The sequence below is a fragment of the Periophthalmus magnuspinnatus genome, chromosome 9, assembly GCF_009829125.3.
Source record: "Periophthalmus magnuspinnatus isolate fPerMag1 chromosome 9, fPerMag1.2.pri, whole genome shotgun sequence".
Lineage (NCBI taxonomy): Eukaryota > Metazoa > Chordata > Actinopteri > Gobiiformes > Gobiidae > Periophthalmus > Periophthalmus magnuspinnatus.
Window position 1 is genome coordinate 14,453,273 of NC_047134.1, and position 20,096 is coordinate 14,473,368.

General features: G+C 41.0%; 1 protein-coding gene across 1 annotated transcript; it reads left to right on the forward strand.

The window, feature by feature from the left end:
* The first annotated feature begins 676 nt into the window (after nt 1–676).
* bin3 (bridging integrator 3) lies at nt 677–20,019 on the forward strand. The gene is made up of 9 exons (XM_033972267.2): nt 677–781; nt 4,574–4,622; nt 5,111–5,151; nt 7,439–7,500; nt 8,698–8,834; nt 12,288–12,328; nt 16,228–16,369; nt 17,178–17,312; nt 19,151–20,019. Exons 1-9 carry the CDS (start codon nt 774–776, stop codon nt 19,295–19,297), a joined length of 762 nt encoding a protein of 253 aa, XP_033828158.1. The 5' UTR covers nt 677–773; the 3' UTR covers nt 19,298–20,019.
* Nucleotides 20,020–20,096: the final 77 nt, after the last annotated feature.

Below are 20,096 nucleotides of genomic sequence, written 5' to 3' on the forward strand. Positions count from 1 at the left end.
CAACATTCGGTTTAAGAAAATCTGATCATATTTTTGTGGATATCACAGCATTTGTGTCATCCTACAGACTGAAGGGTGGCCTCAGGGACCTCTTGTCTTTGCAGAAATGGATAGTCTGTTTTTGTTGTGTTTCTATCCTTTTCATCACCGTATATCCTCATGTTTGCATGTGCACGGAAATGTTCCATGGTGCTACCCTCAGACATTTGGGTAGTGCATGTTCTTTATTATGCATGAAAATAGAAGTCACATCTGATCTGAAGAAATACAACATGGACAATACTCTCACTGGGTGATTTTTTTTTTATTTTTATTTTTTTTACAATTAGTCTTGTTAAAATGTTGTAGATGTCTTGGGCTATTTCATGTTTTATTACCTTATAATAAGGTCCTTTATGACAGGCTGAATATTGAAATGAATTTTATTATAACATTGTGATGGGGAGACCTGCTCCCTTGTACTTGGCAATTCAATTTGTTGTATTGCAATTGTTATTTCTATGTTAGTACTTGAATAAAGGTTATCTCTTGTTTTTTGGTCGTTTAAGATATCTACATGCACGGATAAAACATGGAAATAAAACACCTAAAAGGTTTATCTTCATGAAATTATAGTTTTTCAGTTTTACAACTGGGACAAAATTTCCCCGTAGGAAGCGCGGAGCAGTAAGCCCCTGACTTCCTGTTGATGATCGGACTGTGACACAGAGGAATGAAGTCCTCCGAGGAGATTAAAACTACTCTATGAAACCGCGGAAAAGACCTATTCAAAAATGAGCTGGTATGTATTTTATCATCTTTGTTTATACCGTGTTCAGTCCATTATTGCGGGAAAAAAAGAGTAATCTCAGTTAACTTTGGCTATTTCCTGGTAACAGCAGCGGCCGTGTTGCTAACATATGCTAACAGCTAGCTTATTAACCAGGCTGCTTTCATGTCAACGAAAACGATGGATTATACATGTATCTTTGTACTTTTATACGTTTGTAATCTATTACTTTGAAGTAGCAGTGATTCAGAAAGGTGTCACCTGTTCTCTTTTAAATGTTTTTTGGAGTTTAGGCTAACTACAATGTAGTTTATAGTCAAGACCTACGCTACAGAGTAGACTACTGTTGACAAAGTTAATTAACTATTATAATGAACAATTAAAAGTTAAGATGAACCAACCATTTGAACGATATTGCTGTTACTCACTGTATTCTGCAGAGCGTGAATGAGTACAAATAAGAACACGTAAAGTGTGCCAAGTCAGCCATATTAGTGTGAGCCACATTTTGCTGGTGGACAGTCCGCTCCTGGTCAAAGTGCTGGGCCGGTCCTGGAGACCTCAGTGTTTATTGCAGAACTTGACAAAGAGCTGACTGTCTCTCATACATAGTTGAATCTTAAAATAATTGCAAAGGCAGTGGCACTGTAGTGAGGTGAGTGCCTCCCTCCCCCTCAGGCAAACATGGACCGAGTAAATCAACTAAAATCACTATTTTCAATTTGCCTCTCAAACAAATATATCCACTTAATTAATGCAGTTTATAATTTACAATAATAATTTAGTGATTACTCATAATATTTGGTTCAAAGTATGAATGAAGATAATTCTCATTAAGTCAGAGCATCTTAATGTTATGTGCTTTATCCTGTGCGTCATAATGTTAGCGTCATTTTGACTGAGTGCATTAAGTATGCCAGCAGTGTCGCTCACTTCACTCAGTCAATAGCTGGCAGTTGGCGCCTGGACCAGCACGCACTGCCAAACACAAGGTCAAGAGTGGGGTGCAGCAAAGTGAAAGAAGCTCTTTATGGCCTGTGCTGACTGGTGCATTCCACTAGGGTTTGGACACTTTCTTTTCTGACGTGAGGGCTTTGACTTTGGGGTCATCAGCAGAACAATCCTACTTCCCAATGTCTTCAACCAGTCTTCTGTGCTCCATGGAGGACCCAAGGTCGTGTGATGCACTGCCCCTCTAATGGCGAACGCTCCAAGTTTTCTGTGAAAAGCCATTGGTTCTTTCAGTGGCTGCATAATGTGTCCCAGATAGAGGAACTGTTATGTCTTTGTTCATGCCTACGTGCTTACTGGATTGTAGTGACGTGTAGCCTATTGCAGCAAAGATCAGATAACTCCGTAAATGCATGCTAGCCAAGATCTTCATAATGACAGCCAATGTGGAACACAGCACTTTTATGTATCAATTAAAATAGGCTAATAACTCCTAATCATGGCAGTGCACACTACATCACAGGCTTGGTCTTCTGTCCATGTGCACTTCATACAGCACAGATAACTTGTTACTCTTAGTAATGTTAATGTTGAAAAAATACAGCTAAGTGAAAGGGTTTGTACAACAAAGGGCATTTTAGACTTTTTTTTTAAAAGTATTATTCAATTTAGATGACTCAACCAGTACAATAGATATTTGTGAATTGCGATAGTACAAATTTAAACTCTGCAAAAAACCCTTATGAATATAATTTGGGAGGAAGCCGGGTCCATAACACTGTTCGTGACCACAACTAGATCACTATTGTGTTTGCCCAGAGCCAATGGCAATTGAAATTGTTGCTATTTGAGAGAAAATGGAAATATGAAAGAATCACATCCATTTCAGCATGTTTGTTTAAATCTGAAGTTCTGAACTAATACATAGAGAAAATAAATATTTTTATTTTGCAGAGGAAATAAAATACTAAATATGACCTTTCAAACAGCCCTAGCAGAAATCACCAAACTTATTAGTACGATATCTTAATTATTTTTCCAAGTTAGTTGGCGTATTGTAGTTTTGTATTCTCAGTGCCTGACTTCTAACGTTTCTGAAAGTAACAGCCCACAGAAATATTTGTGTGATTGTCTCAGCAGCTCCCATTCTCCCCGTCCCTCTGTCCTGATAGTCCCTCTCCCAAACGCACTCTTGATTGTGCATTTACCAGAAGCACTACTCACTTTGGCCATTTATCCAAAAATATTTAGCGTAAAGGACAGAGTTGGCTTTTTAAGCTATACTTGTCATCCAGCCAATGGTGCCATCCTTATTTTGTATGTATTGAACATTGTACAGTAGTTTTTGTTTTGTTTGTTTTTTTTCATTTAGTGTGTAACTGTTGTGTTCACTCAACGGGCTCAAAACCTTGGCCTTCCACTTTGACATGTTTATACTCTAACCTAATGTGACATCACTCAGTGATCAGGTAATCAGAGACAAGTGAGTCATTCCTGACGAATTCTCCTGGTTATTTTCCACACTGGCTCACCCAAATAATGACACAATGAGAGAAACTGCATCATGTTGTGAAACACTTGTTCATAGAGGCACCTTTAATCACAGTTTTACAGTTATTCATGATTCTTGATGCCATGACCAAATAATATTGAAATTCTCAATTCACTTTTATACATTTTGTCTAATAGCTCACCATTTCTCCAATATGTGACCACCTTTCTAAATTTAAACTTCCCGAATGATAAAATCAGGTTAATGTGACATAAATAACCAGCATGTCCATAGTATAGTTTAATAGTTGAAATTATTTATTTTAATTATAAAAATCGTATTGTTGTATTGTTCTTCCTTTCGATTATATTGTGACCTGATTAATCACAATTATTGATTAACCAAATGGTCTTGACATCCAAACAATTACCGGTAATTTAACTGAAATATCAATTGACCGGGTTACAAAGCATTGTGTGTTCTCAATGTATCTGCTGTGCTGCAGCATGTAGAAAGCTGCTTTTCAAAGAGAGTACCTGAGAAGTCCTATTGGACATGTTGTGTTTGACTAGAGCTGTCATCAGGGATGTTGTGGAGCTCCATCGTGAGGCCCACATCACACCCTCTCATCTACGCCTCATTAGTCTACACACCTTTAGTTTGACGCAGCTGCTGCCTCACCTGCCTGACAGCACCACTGTCCATCATACAGCGGCAGCTCTCATTGAGGCTGTCAGCGCCATGTCAGTGACAACCTGCAGCCATGCACAGCTGTAAGTGGTGCTTTTGTCCCATTCCTGCATTTGCCTGTGAAGCATTTTGAAATGTGAGAAAAATAGTAAGCAGTGTTTCCCATTAATAGAGGCGACTATGGTGGCCCCCTCATGGTCTCAAATAGTCCCCGGTAGTCTAAAATATAACTATATATTGGCATAACAAAGTTGACACTGGTCAAAAATATTTTTTTAAATAAATAAAAAATAAATATAGTAAATTACATGTATAGTCTGCAAATTGAATGATGTGAAATAATTCAAATAAAAATTATTTGCACAAACATAATCTTAACTACATCTATGAGAAACACCGGATCAAGTGTGAGTTTTGCATTTGTGAAGACTGCACAAGACTTGAGACTGTTGTCTAATCCCCAACATCCTATGTTGTTTTTAACTGGCTTTGTCTTGCACAAACTCCATTTGGGACAACCCCATTGTTTAAAGGTCTTTGGGTGCAATAGGAGCCAGATGTGCTTTGTGATGACATTCTGTTTATGTTCATAACCTGAAGTCTGTTCAGTTCTGGTCAACAACAAAAAAAACTGTACAATTATTAAATCATTAGTTATTTTGTCATTTTAGGATTCCGTTCAAGATTGGCCAGCCAAAGAAGCAGGTGGTCTCTAAAACGGTAAGTGACTCACTGTAGTAGTGCATAGTGACAGGGGGTCCTGTGTTTGATCTGGTGGTCACTTCTCTCTCTGAGTTGTCCAAGGGGCAGTATTCGTTGCCTTCAGTGACAGTAAGTGGGTGTTCTTCCTTGAGAAAACCACTTCCTCTATAATGGCTCTGGTCTGACACAGTAGAACTGGTTTGCCAGCTTCCTGTGCCCCCCAAAGCCCAAACCAGGGAGTGGGTTACAGTCAGATCGTCCATAGTGACAGAGTGTACACTGCCTCCATGGTGGTTCTGGCTTCTGTTTAAACGTAGGAGCCCACAGAACCACAGGACAGGAAGTCATCTGCCCCTGTAACCTGACAGTCCAGGACAAGCTGTAATAAGCCTGGGGACAAATGCCCTGTGGTACCCTGTGTTTACAAAGAGCTTTAAGGAGACACATTCATATGACAAAGGGATTTTATAGTATTTTAATATTTTCCTTTATTGTTTGTTTTATAGGATGAGAGAGACTTTGAACGAGAATATGAAAAACTACAGAAGTAAGTATTTAGTGTGCAAGTGTTAGTTCTGTCATTTTCCCAGGGTGGCAATTCTGAATATACTGAATGCTATGTCAGGGATAATCCTGCTGTAGTTTTAACAAAAAAAATCTTCATCTTTAAATGTTCAGTTCCCTGGATATTGTTCTATTTTAGTGTTTTGTATTAATTCTGGTTCTCTCGAGAATTTCCTAAATAATGTGTGAGTCAAGAAAGCGTCGAGTATCCGCCTTCGCTCGCCGTGTGGCTGAGGTCAGAGGAAGTCCCTGAGCGCCTCACAGAATGAGTGGGAGCACATTCTACTCTCAGGTCGTTTTGAGTAGGAGGGCCCTTTATCGAAAAGGTGTGGTGCCAATAGACCTTATAGCTGCGTCACGGCAACAGGCATGTACAGGCACTGACAGTCCACACCCGGGAGATCCATATCGGAGCCTCTCAGGGCTTGTGTTGCCCTCAACACCTTTTGTTCTTGGTCCACAACTGTATTACACAACCTACCTCTTCTAATCAAAGATGTAGATTGAAGTTGTGTTATTAGTGAATGGTTATATTTTGTTTCCATTGAAATTTAAATCAAGTTCTATTTTCGCCAAACAAATCTGTTGTAATATTCACATAAGCAATACAGAAGTGAGACAAAATATCACCTTCCATAGAAATCAACATTAGGATGATCCCGACTTGAACCCTCGCTTAGTTGTCAGTGAGGGATCATGTGGATCTGAGTGTGGCTGCACTGGGGCAGGGGGCAGCAGCTGCTCCCCCTGAACTCCATTAGCACCTTTTAGGAACGTGCTCTTAGACCTGCTCACCTGATCACGGGAGGCTCTGTGCTGCTCATTTTCAAGTAGGAGGCTCTATCTGCTGCTCAACTTTGACATGCACAGACAAGCAGGAGAGAAACTCATTGTAAACCTACATGCTTGTTTATGTATTTATATGAGAGGCGTTCTCCCACCATCCAGCCATCTATTCTCCTCAAACTGACGCACTGTTGGTATTTCTGAGCAATTATTTTAGATCAATTCATGGCAAACTGTAGATTGCTCCATTCTTACATTTTAAGCATTTTGCCCACTTAAAATGACTGTCCCTTCCTGTCATAGAATACAATGTAGAGGTAATATTCATGCTTGTAAGAAATGAGGGGCTTTAAGTTCTCTTGAATTTTTGTGAATTTGAGTGTGAATAATTCATCTTGCAACTAAAGTAATGGGACCTTTTCTGCAATATAACTCTGCTAAAGTCCACTGTGGCCAGGAAAGGCTCCAGCCAATAGCAGAATATCATGATTTAAGTTGTAGAGGAAAGTTTGATTAGCACTAAAAATTGTGTACCACTGATGTGTCTTACGTTTCAAACGCAGTCAATAAATGAACTCTGAAATATGAATTAATACGCCCCTGATACATTCTTACTGTAAAAACACAAAAGTTACTGTGAAGATTGTTCTGACAGATCCTCTTGAATTCAGTGCAAACAATAAGAGATAAAGTTACATCATTTTGTGTGAGTGACATTTTTGGAACAACCATCCATCTGGACTGTGCCGATTTGGTCGGAAACTATTAAAGACGGACAAGAAAAACAAAAGCATGCAATGAATGAAAACCGGGATCAGAAAGTACTCAAAACAAATAAACAGTACAAGCATGAAATGAAAGAATACTCTTAGACATTTCCAAATGCGCTCTCTTAATACAACAGTTGTATGTGCAGATGATGAAGTCCCTTAAAGCAAAGCTGGAAATAAACCGGTTTTCCACTTCTCTGTCAAATGAGCATGGGTGAGATGACGCGCTGTGGCGGTCTCGGGGGATGCTCTAAACCCCTCATCTGCCTTAATTGATATAATGAATGGCATGTGTTTTCTGCCTCCAGACTGGTAATTGCTGTTTTTTTTAACACCCATCAATGGAATATGCGCAGTGAAACGACGGAAGACATTAATGCTTTTGAGTGCAAATGTTGTGACAGGAACAAGTATTACCGGTTTTGTTAATTAGGTAAAGGTTGTTGTAATAACGTTTTATATGGAGTCAGTCATATGTGTAATTCTAATTTTTAGAGATATTTTATTTCTTTTAATGACTTTTTTGTAGTTTTTTTCTGTGTCAGTCAGCTAGGCTATGAATTAGGAACTGAAATCTAACCTGTTCTGTATAGAGCTATATAATGCTTGTTTTACACCTTATGACATATTGTTACAGCTTTGCTTTTGCTGTCAATTTTTGTGATGGTTTTTGTTTCACAGAAAAATGATGATCGTTTCCTTTTTGTCCCACAGGTTGGAAGATCAGACAAAAAAACTTCACAAAGACATGAAGAAAAGCACAGAGGCTGATTTGGGTATGTTCTGCTGACAATATGCATCACAGCTCTGGTTGTGTCATTGATCCATTCACTAGTGAAACTTTTTTCTGGCAAGTTTTCATAACAATTGGTGCTCTACATTTTCAAATAAATTAGGTGTGAAATTGTAAGCCCTTACTAAGTCTGCAGTAGCATTTGAAAAGTGTATATATACACTTCAGTGGACAAAATGGGGTTTATATGCACATTTGTATTGTTTTATTCAATTGTCGGCCACAAAAAACGTGTTTACCTCCACATGCTTACTTGGTTTAGGAGTTGTGTATTTGGAAGTCTCCATAGACATGGCCTGTGGTGGATGGTGAGGTGTGGGGGCGGAGGAGCCAGGATGGAGTCAGGGCCTTCTTCATTTCCTCTGCCCGGTGCTCTCCAATGTCTGCATCATCACAAGTGTCTGTGCTGTCAGCGCTCATTATTCTAACACAGTTCATCTGCTGCTCAGGTTCTGTCTCTACACATGACCCCAAATATTTATGTACTTTTACTACACTTTATCCCCTGAGTGTTTAATGAGGTTAAGGGAATGACTGGCCTTTGCTCGTATTGGTTAATATACTGGTCTAAACTCAAGTAAAGAGTCTTGTGTCTTTTAGGGTTAAATGTATCATTCATTGAGCCAGAAGTTGTAATTGGAACTAAACACTTCTAGATTATGTAGTCTACTGACCCCTTTTGGCTGCTTTTGGTATATTTGACCCTATCTCACAATTAGACACAAAGTTAACTAAATCTTGGATTCAAACTGTATACTGTATGCTAACCAAGTTAAACATATAAACCAAGAGTTGTCCAAATGATCATATTTGTAAATGGATAAATGTCAATAAGGATTATGCATAATTAAAATTACGATCCTATACATTTTCCGGTTGAAAATATGAATTCAGATTTGGAAACTGATCATTTTCTCCTCTTTAGTAAAGCCCATTTTTACCAGAGCCTCTATTGCGATGGTGTGTCTGATACATGCAGCTCATTTGTTATGACAGACAGGCTGATACGGGGTAGCTGTCTCAACAATGTGTCAAAGAGCAGATTAACTGTAATTTGTGATTTTTCGTTTTCTGGTAAATCTTCATCACTGTGTTTCATCCAATAATTTTCTGCACCGATTCTAAACTGATTTATCTATCAAAAATCCCTTAAGCGCTTATTTGTGTGTTCATTTTACAGCCATGTCCAAAGCAGCGGTGAAGATCTCCACAGACCTGCTCAGTAACCCTCTGTGTGAACAGGACCAGGCTTTTCTGGAGTCCATGACTGCACTGGACACAGCCATGAAAAGAATGGACGCCTTCAACCAGGAAAAGGTATAAATAATTTATTTTTAATTTGTTCTTTTGCTATGTGTTTGCAGTAATTCTAGTATTTGGGGAAATGTCCTGAAATGTTCAACAAGAGACTTTAGTTGAGAATGCATGTTGTTGAATTGTCAGTATTGCACAGACTGTGGAGTAAAAGCTGCCCGTATGTCTTTCCTTCTGCTGTACATCTGCGGCATCATCCACTATAAGCTCAGACTACTGGTTATCAGCTGTCAAAATGGATGCTTTTGTGACTCATTGTTACCGGCCAAAACTCCACAGTTAAAATATGCCCCCCCCTCTTTATCACAGGGATGTAACTGCAACATTTAAGGTACAATGTAATGTACTGTACATTGTTACTTTTACTTTGCTGCACTTTACAGTTACAGAGTCTAACTCCTCCCTGTGCAAATAAACATAATGAAAAGAAAGTGTGTGTAACAGTTTGTAGTGGAGGGTATGCAATCTGTTTGGAGCTGTTATTTCATTGGCTGGAATGTTCCAAAGTGTGGCATTAAACTTGTCTACCTCCATGGAGACAAGCAGGTGACATCATATTTTTCAAAGTATTAATTTAGTAAGAAAAATATAATTGAAGCAGGTGGTGGATCCTCCACCAGAAACGTTAGTGTACCTTTTAACTTAACGCATTTCTAAAAGTAATCAAAAAACATTTACATTTTTTTGTACCCATAGTTTGTTCAAAACATGTTTTATCTTGGTGTTCTCCACTCTTGCTTTTGCCCTTGAAGAAAATGTTGCTATAAAAACGTGTTTCTTTCCATGACTTAAAGCTCATTTTTGCAGTTGCTTATATGGGCGTTTGTGTTCTCCAAAAGCTCTTGTTTGCTTGTCAAGCCGCCTGGCACCGTTTCCTGGGTGTGCTTTTGTTTTGAGGAGAGTCTTTGCCACAGGTAGTGTTGTGAATCATAGTGGCACCGTATGTGTGGCTCCTTCAGGCACTACCATGTCAAGGGTAGGCTGTTCCTCAGACTGCTCCCTCTCATCCATCTGTGTTGTCTTGACTCATTGCTCTGCTGTTATCTCTTCTGTTTTTACATTTACACTTTAAATATTCCTCTTTCCATGACCATTTGTTTTACTCCTTGTTTTTCCCCTTAACAACAAATTTTCACTAGTCCTGCATAATCTTAAGCAATGACTTATTTTTAATTCATTATGCAAATGGTAAACATAGCCTCAAACTCATTTAAAAGTTGAATTTTCATTTGAAAAGTTAAAATCACAGTGGTTTTCTTTCTGCATTTGGCCCTCAGCCCGTCAGATTTTACAGGGGCATTTGAGTGACTAGACGGAGTCGACTGTGGGCTGGGCTGTGGGTTTTGACCCAGGGCTTGTGCTCAGGACTTGGTCAGATGCCCAGCAGTGTGCCTCTGCCAGCTTCATGGTTTTCAAGAGAGACACATTCACATTCTTTACATTTTGTAGAGTATCTATTTGGTTTCACTCCATCTGTCGCCTCTCATTAAGCACAATGGCCTCTCACTTACTTGGCATTTGTAATTTTTCTTGACTTTACTGACTCTAAATATATTTATCTTGTTGTGCTTGTAGTTTGCTCTACACTTCCTGTTGGGTCTGTGATGGTGTATTTGACAGTGAATGAGCGAGACACTCGTACCATTTTTACCTGTGGAGCACTAGAGTCCTCAACTTGTATCAGTCGCTCACTGCTTTGATCCAGAGTGGAGTTTGACAGGCAGGTCACACCTGATTTTCTCTGTTTCTTCTTTCTGTCTTTAAAAAACTCGAGCTAAAACTGCCTCTGTGTTTGTCCTCACTGTAGGCTTAGGGCGAAGTAGTGATTTAGTTCACTTCTGCCTAGTACTCTAGAATATCACCTCAGGTTTGCTAGGTGTGTATAAACCAGCACTACATCTCTCCTGCTTCAACCCTAAGCTAACTGTTGATTCTGACGGCACTAGCTCTAAAGCTTATTGCTTTAGCAAAACAGACACAAAAGCATCCAGCCTTTGCTCTTTTCTGTGCTGAGCTGAGCAGTTGCGCCGCAGGCCCTGTGAGTGAGAGAGCCAGCAGATAAAACGTGCAGCGATAATGAAGGCAGCAGTGGCCCGGGTCTGTGTGTTTATTTGTGGGGCTGAGGAGGGCGCACAGCCCCGGCGGCGCACTGCTGCTGAAGCCGAGCCCCAGTGAAGATGGCGCCAGCGCGGCAGAGGATGCTCCGTTTGGAGCTGTATTGATTTCCTCTGCGATCTGTGTGTATTTTTGGGAGGCCTGTGTGCCGGGATGGCCTCTGCCCCGTGACTCACTGATGGAGACTGGTGCTGGAGCGCCGGCCTCAGGCTCTGCGGGCCCCAGAGGAGCAGCACTGCCCCCCCTCTCTGTGGGAAGGGGCAGAGGGTAGAGGGCACCAGCATGCTTAAGCAAATCTGCTGCTGTTGTTCTCCCTCCTCGCCGCATGCTCTCACCTCACAAGCGCCGCTCAACCAGGGAGGGGGGAGGAGAAGGGGAGGGGGAGCTGGAGCGGCTGGTGTGAATATGTAAAGCAAAGGATGTGAATTCCCATGTACTTATTGTTATTGGTGCTGTGTTTTCCCTCAAACCACAATCAACCATTTTGTACTTGGAAGTCTGCCTGTGTGAAGCAGCGGGTGCTGCGGCATGTTCTTGTAGATGGTCAGGGCATTTTCACAAAGCACAGCTGCGATCTTGTTTGCTTCTTCATGTGTGATTGACTGTCCTTCCAATAGCTACTGAACATATGATTAGCAGAGCTGTTCTCATGCAGCTGTCTCTTCAATCGCTATGCTTCATTCTGCTCTTTGTAATGCGCTTGCTTAGCACTGCTTTGCTCAGACATCTCACACTCAGTCATTTTAAATCTGCAATGTAAATGATGTTTGAAACTTTGTTAATTTAGTTTGAACTTCTGTCAGAGACTTGGAGCCCATGCTTTAGGCTTTAGGATGAGCTCTTCTTTTCCTTTCCGCTTTACCTTTTCCCAGCTTCCACTGTCAGCTCTGCTAACCGAGTGCAGAATGATAAAAATGTGAACTCTTATTGTTAAATGTTTGTTTGTAAAAAGTTTCATCTTGTAAGGCAGCCCACCCTTGACAGGATTTGAAATCAGATGGGTTTTACTTTCATGTTTGTCCCTTGACAGTTCAATCCTTTTGTATTTCAAGCTCTATGAATATTCAGCTTTTCCTCCTCAGGGTTTGTGTATAATAAGAGTCAACGTCACAAAAGTTTCTTTACAATCCCCCCCTCTCCCCTCCGGTCCCACCATTTTCTTGAGTGCTTTTTTTGAAAATTACACTATTGTTGTGCTCCAGTATTTGTTTGCTAATGAGCCAGAGATGTTGAAGCAAGTTTAACTCCTGTTTTGATGTAACACGTCTTGACAATGAATATTAATATCTGATCAAATTTCTCTTTCTTTAGAAGTGCTTATTTTTCTGTTAACTGTTGCAGGTCAACCAGATACAGAAGACTGTGATTGATCCTTTAAAGAAGTAAGTATTTTCTAATGTTAATTTTGTGAATGTTTAGCCAATGCTCATAATGGTTGAATCAGTGTTTTGTGGCTTTATACCTTCATGTTGTTCAGTTAGCTTTATCTTACTGTGCATTTGACAGCCACATAAACTGCATTTCTCAATGAGTAGGTTATGCTGCCATATTTTGGCTTTTTTCTTCTCTGCTGGCATGGACTTACTCCAAGGTGCAAAGGCCAGGATTCATCAGACTCATCTAAATCAATTTAAAATGGTTGCAAAAAGAGCTTATTGAAAATGAAAAGAACAGAAAGTCAGTTTTAGTATTTAGTTTGCACTTTTGTATTTGATTTTTTTTGTTCATTAAATATTTTGTTAATATCCTCTTACAATGGACAGAAGTAACTGTTGTGACATTTTGGAAGCTTATCAAAGTTAAACATGTCCAAACAAACTCAGTTTTATTATCCTTTTTGTTTTATTGGTCAGTCAGTGTGATGATCTATGCAGTAATAATGAGACTGAAATAGTTGTACTGTGGATGTGGCATGTCTGGTGGAATAGTTATTCGGTTTTCTTTCCTAATAGTCAGCCCCATTCAGCGAGAGCTCTTCATTCCTGAAAGCTGCTCCACAAACACACAAAACAAAGACACACACAAACACATGCAAAGCTGCAGGGGCTGATGGGTGTGGCTGGACTGTCCCACTCAACTTCCGGAGCACTAGTTAAGGTTTTCTTCCTCCTGCCGACTCCTCCCAGCACAGAAACACATGCTCCTAAAATCCAGCTGTTTTTATCACTTATTGTTCAACTTTAGTTTGACACTTTTTCTTGTAATTTTGGAATGAGTTTAATTTACACCAAATATCTGCCCATATGAATGAGAGTTAACCCTTTCATCTTCTGTGTGAATTCTGCTGTCAGAGATTTTAAAAGAATGGAATGGTTCTAATTTCCTCTTCCTGGTGGGCGGCAGGCGGACGTGTAGGCAGACTCACAATATGGCAAAGGGCCCAGCTCCTTTGAGCTCAGAGCCGTGGATTGGCTAAGCGCTGTCTGTGCACGCTTGGACACAAACACAGGGCCACTTTAGATGACAAAGTTGGGATTTATATAAGTTTTAATAGAAAAGGAAGTCCATAACATACTCAGAGACAACTAGACCTGACCACTTAACTTTCGCCTTAAAATCACACTGCATTTGTTTATCAAAGAGTCGCTTTGGAGAAGTAAGACAAAGACTTTACTTTGAGCATCCATTAAGATTCCATTAGTCTTTCTCTAATGAAGATTCCTTATTGTTTACCTGAAACCTGTTGGTGATCCTGTGCCACTGTGAAGAGGAGAAAAGCTAAAAAGGAGACAATTAATGTTAATGGAAGATCTTGAATGGCCCGGTGGTCTGTATGTGGCATTCTGAGTCTCTACTTGTGTGTGCCAGTGTACATAAATAAACTAAAAGAGGCTGCAGCCCCTACCTCCCCACATTTGTTCTTTGTCTCTCGGGCCCAAATGTGAGTCTCCTCCACTCAGCGGGGCCCTGGAGTGACATCGCAGTGTTTATGTGCGGGGAGGGGACTGCGTGGGTTTGAGGCATTTGTGTTATCTGGGCCTCCTAACCTACTGTGCTCTGCTTTGTTACTCTTGTGAGCCAGATAGAAGTCAAGCCTGTTAAGTCAGGACAGGGTGGGGGTCTCTAATCACTGAAACCAGCCACTGCTCATTTTAGTTTAGTTATTCTCACTCTTACAAGGACCGGCTATGATTTGTGTGCTCAAGAATCTCAATTATTATGAATAAATATACAGTGTAATGATGTTGATCTGTTGTCATGACAAAAAGACATGCTGGGACAGATCAAACATTCTCTCTGGTTTCTGTAGACTTTACCTAAGCTGTGAGGACTTCTGATATGTCAATGGGCATTTTAATTTTTATAGTGTTGTCTTTCCCCCCCATTGCATTGTGTAAGGGGCTTTGCACGATACTAGACTGAGGGAGTTTTGAGCAGATTTGGCTGTCAGCTGAGACTGGCCTGTCTGTGGACTGGCAGTTACCCATAAACACAGTCTTTGGTCCAGATGCTATTTCTATCCCGTCTTCTCACTACAGCGACCGGTCAGAGGCAAGCGTGGCCCCTGCGCAACCCTCTAAACCACATCCAGACAGGACTGGCCACAAGTGTAGACCCAACTTGACAGACTGTCCCGACAAGAAGCGGAAGTGATGTGCTCTTAGCTCTTAAAGGCGTAGGTAAAAAGTGTGTGCCCATAAGCTGGAGCACTGTTGTTCTGAAACAGCAGAGTGAATGTGAGGGGCTTAAACCACTTCACTCTGTGCTTAGTCTTGTCTGCTTCTAGAGCCCAGACACAGGACAGTGCCATGGTGCTTCAGGTGAAGCACACCTGTGAAACACCCTGAGCCCTCGCGCCACTGGTGTTGCTGTATTTACTGGCCCGTCACAGCACAGAGCAGTTGTGCCTAGAGGCCTAGAGGGCTATTGCATAATCCTTTGGCACTTGAAGTATGTTTACACTGGAGCAGATAGTAGACTTGGTCATCCACCCCTGCCGTAACTGGGCTAAAGAGGTGTATAAATAGCGGTAGCGTGTGGGCCGTGGGGTTGGGCTCTGTGATGTCACTCTACTACAAGACCGCTCCTTCCCTAACTTCCTGTTGAAAACAATTCCTGCTTGTCTGGGTCTGAGCCTCAGTTCACGTCACTTTGGGCCTCTGCCAAAACTGCGGTGCACTGGCAGCCACGCTCCAGGAATTTCACAGTCCACAGGTTATGGAGGCTACCTAACATCCTGCACATGACAGGGTAGCAGTGGTGGAAAGTAAAAGTACAATTTTAGGCGTGTTTTACTTAAGTAAAAGTTTTACATCATCTGATTGCAGGTATCGGTGCTTTTTAAAGTAGAACGTTCTTTTCATTACCATCTGGGAGGTACTTTTTTTTTTAGCAAGTTCAAGCTTTGAGCAAAGAAAAAATATACTTGAAAAGATATTCAGTTGCTTCTGCCAATCCAAAATCAGCACAACTCTTTATCAACATTGCTGCATTTGTTGATTCAAATTTGCATTTAATAGTAGCAAAATACTTTTTTACTCAAAGTACAATTTAAAATGGGTACTTCAATGCCAGCACTGCAGGGCAGAGGCTGGCATACAGAGAAAGGTAAATGATGTAGCCCACACATTAGAGTAGCACAGTTTTAAGTATCTGCCTGAATGATAGCATGCCTACACAGATGATGAAAAGCTTTACATGAGTCATTCAAGAGATCACTTTCACTACTCGTGTTTCTGTTAGCGCCACATGTCACACCTGTGCTCCACTCGCACAGTTAAAAACAGATCAACAACGGCAGTGTTTGGACTCCAAAGGCCCAATCTGTTCATTATTATCAGCTTGTCCAATAATAATCCATGAAAAGACTACAATATGATGGATATTTCTGCTTGATGAAAACTTGATCATAAAACTGCATTGAAAGCTTGTCCTATAACATTGCTACTTTGTACTGGAAACTGCCACAAAATCAGTGCAACAAGTCCCAGGATGGAGCTTAGACTCCTGTTGCTAAGTTACAGATGAGTGTTTTCCTATTTTTAGTGCTGAAGACAAGGATTCTCATTGCAAGAATATATTTTCATTAGGAATATGATAATTGTCACAAAATAAATTGTACTGTGTCATTTTGAACAACGGTAATTGGATAATGGAGTAGAAAATGATAAATGCAAAGCTGTCCTCTGGGGTTTGAGCATACTCTGTCAATACGTAAAATCACTTAAATCAGACACATTAAAACTGTTTCAAAAGCAAGTTATTTTTTGTGTGTCTAAAGTTTTTCTTTCAGTTGACTTGTTGAAATAGTGCATTCATTAGTGTGCACTTGTTATCGCAGGTATAGCGGCATTTTCCCAAGCCTGAATATGGCAGTGAAGAGGCGGGAGCAGGCTCTGCAGGACTACAAACGGCTGCAGGCCAAAGTGGAGAAGTATGAGGACAAGGAGAAAACTGGGCCCGTCATGGTCAAGCTGCACCAGGTACAGGAGCGTAATATGAGCTGTGTAGCCTCCTCACCTCCCCTCACGCTGCACACGCTGCATCGTGTGCAATGGGTGAAAGAGACACAAATGCTGACTGGATATGAACAAAAATAGTTGAGCACATGCATACAGTACATGTGCGCTCCCTCACCCACGCAAGCAGCCAGCTCTCAAGTAGTGCTTTTCAAGCGGCTCTGCGGCACATATACAGCACTGTAATAGAGAAATGGAAACACACACAAGGCCACTTCAGAAGTGCACATTACCAACAGCACTGCCGTGTAGCTGCTACCTCTAACTCTTCCTCACACGGTGAGCCTCCCACACACTCCAAGGAAAGCTCTGTCAGGGGAACAAAGCCCAAAGAGGCCCTACATCATGGCCCTTTGAGACCTGTGCTCAGCCCATTTCAATACAACGTGAAACCCAATCGTGTTGTAGTGCTTCACCTGTGTTTCAATATAGCATCCTCTTGTCCATTGTCAGTAATAAAAGAAATTCTCACACTTTCATTGTGTATTCCATAACTGCATGGCTACAGTAGGCTTCCCACCAATACATTCACACAGATCACTGGTGCCGAGTCCACTCACAGCCAAGTCTGCCCACATCACCCACTCCTCCTCACTCTGCTCGTGATTACAGCCTTTTTTTACATTGCTTCTCTGTGGGAAATAGGCAAATGCCTTTTAAAATATTTCAAAGTGAGCCATAAATAAGACTTCAAACTTTTAAAAATCTTATTTTAAGTATGAAACATTGTGGTGTCCACTAATCCTGTGTGTGTGTTTAACCCCCTCTGCAGGCCCGAGAGGAGCTCAGACCAGTTCGAGAAGATTTTGAGGCCAAAAACAAGCAGCTGTTGGATGAAATGCCGAAGTTCTACCACAGTCGGATTGACTACTTCCAACCCAGCTTTGAGGCTCTTATCCGAGCACAGGTGAGCGGCTGTCACAAAAGTATCATTTCTAAATCTGAATGAATGTTGTTAAGTTTTTTATTCATGATATGTTGTTTCACATTTCTGATGTAAAATGTAATGTATAAAAGTATAAGTGTACTCCACACAGGCCTAATGTTATTAGTGAGGCCCACTCCACTCCTTTTCTCTGGCTCCACAGCCCTGAAACAGAGGAGTGGCCCCAAAGCAGCTGGGTGTCCCAATGTGCCCCCTCCCCCCATGCACTGCCAGGCCTTGTCATTTCCTCTTTAGGACAAGCACTGGCACACTCCTAATTATACAATTACATTATCCCAGACCTAATGACAATTATGACATTCTATGATGGTCTTTGAACTGAATGTTAATAAATCAGTCTGAACTGGCAATGCTAAATACTCTAGAAACCCCCAGTTAGGCCTGTTTTACTTTTGAACCATTGTGTCCATCTTGAGTTGTGGTTCTTGCTGCATCAGGCTCATGAATGAGAGCACACATGTTTACACACAGGCACACGTGGGAGGCCTGGGGACCTCAGTGCAGTGTCCATGCTCCACTCCCTTCTCTAGTGCCTCAGAAAGAGCACAGAGCTGCTTTTGTTGTTTTGTTAGGCCTGTCCATTTAGGCTGTACAGGGATGTCCTCATGCTGTCCACCTGTACATGTTAGCAGCTAAGGCATTTTCTAGTTTAAATAGTTTGAACAAACTACAAAAAGATCTTTTAAAACTGTATTTGTAAAGCCCTGACATGAGTACAACATTGTTCAATTATTCATCATATAGTGTGCAGGGAGGTCAGAAGTCAGTTTAGCCCCTTGCTGTAAATATTCATGCTCAGACTGGGAGTGTGTGTAATGCCAGACAGTAGTCGTGTAAATGAAAGCCCCGTTTGGCTCATGGGCTCTTGGAGAGTAGGTGGTCACCGGGAGCAGTGTTTATCTCTGGTGGTGACCAGACTAATTATAAAGCAGCATGTCTTTGGTGAGGTGGTCACCCAGACACTCAGACACTGATCTGGTCTACATTATCATCACTGCTTATAGGGACATTTCCGATGGCTCTGTCAACAAGCTACTTTTAGGGAAAAATATCCGCTTTACCCCCACAAACAGCAGCAACCCAATACTTACTCCCCACTTTTGTGGTTTAGGTGGCAAATATTGGTCTAAACACAGAGAGCATTCAAGCAGAACTCAAAAGTCTTTGCTTGTGTTCCAGCTGACACTATTGCATTTTCCCAGGATAAGATAAAATAGTAGTATTCTGATTTTAAGTGTAAATAGATCCAATCTTATAGCATTACAGGACCCTAATGTGGGTGTTACAAAGACATAATGTTGCAGGTGACCCTCAAGACTCGCAATCTCAGATGAATAAATAAATATTGAATTGTGCTGTGTGGGTTTCACGGGGTTGTATTTCCCAGTACTTTCTCTGCCTACTCTTCTGCAGTCTTGTAATGTGATTAAAGTCTATTAATCATCAAAGGGGCTCTCTGGGGAGCCTGACTCATGAACTAAGGGGAAGAAGCAGAGGTGGGAAGTGTCAAGAAAGCTTTCGGTGAACACTCGCAATCTTGTGTTCAGAGTGGAAGAGGAAAGCTGGGTCACTACCCATAGAAGTGCAGGGTTTGGGGATTTATCACTATTGTTTGATATCCGTGGGTCTTGTTCTATTCCTGAATTATTTCTCATTAGGAAGGTTGAAGAGTCCACCAGACTTTCTGACTTGTAAGTAGAACCAGATTAGGTTGAGAGGAAATTAGTTATCTTTGCATAATCTGAAGGTTGGTAAAGGTTATCCAACGAGCTCTAACCTGATATTCTTGTGACCCACAGGTAGCGTATTTTACTGAAATGTACAACATCTTCAACGACCTGACGGAGCAGATCGATCAGGCGGGTTTGACGGACGAGCAGAGAGAGAAGGAGACGGAGGCCAAACTCAACGAGCTACGGGCTTTGTCCATTGTAGCGGATGATTGAGAGGAAACTGTTCAGGCCTTTCAATGGGACTAACCTCTTTCTGACTCTTGCATTTAACTGTGGCCTTCACTCCTTGGTTTTGTATTTTTCTTGCTGGGCACTCCAGTTATTCATTTACCTGTTGTGATGCCACATCGAGTAAAGCCATTAACCACATGCAACATTGAAAAAATATTTAATCAGTCATCTGGAAATGCATTACTACATTTGACTCATTGGTGCGTCTGTCTCCGTAAGGCTTAAAGGCAATACAAATGTAACTCAGTGTAAAAGTTGAGTTACCTGTTTTGGCCTTGTCCACTTTTCAACCGCAAGACTTTGTTTTTTTAAAATATCTATTTATTATTTTTCTAATTTTCGTCGTAATTTGTGTAAAATGTGCCTAGAGTCGTAACATGGACTCTATCTTTGATCTGGCCATTTGCCAATAAATTGGTCGTGTGACATTGCCGTGTCAGCCGCCTTTACGTTCAAGTGCAGCGAAACGCTCCACGGTCCACCTCAAAGGCTGGGGCGCCATCTAGTGGCGTTAATAGGCGATGCCTTTACTTTTGTTACAGTTCTTTGTTCTTCTCTTGTCTGCCATTGTTTATGGGAAGTAATAATAGCTGACCACATCGACTCAACTCGATCAAGTTTTGCTTTTGCAAAATACAAAAACTACAGTATACAAGGTGTCATAGAAGGGAATCCATTTATTGTATTTAAATAATGTCTCTGGTACATGTTTGTAAAGAATAACTACTAATGATGGTCTTTTGAGTAATTCATTGTAGTTTTGTTATTTATATGCTTAAGT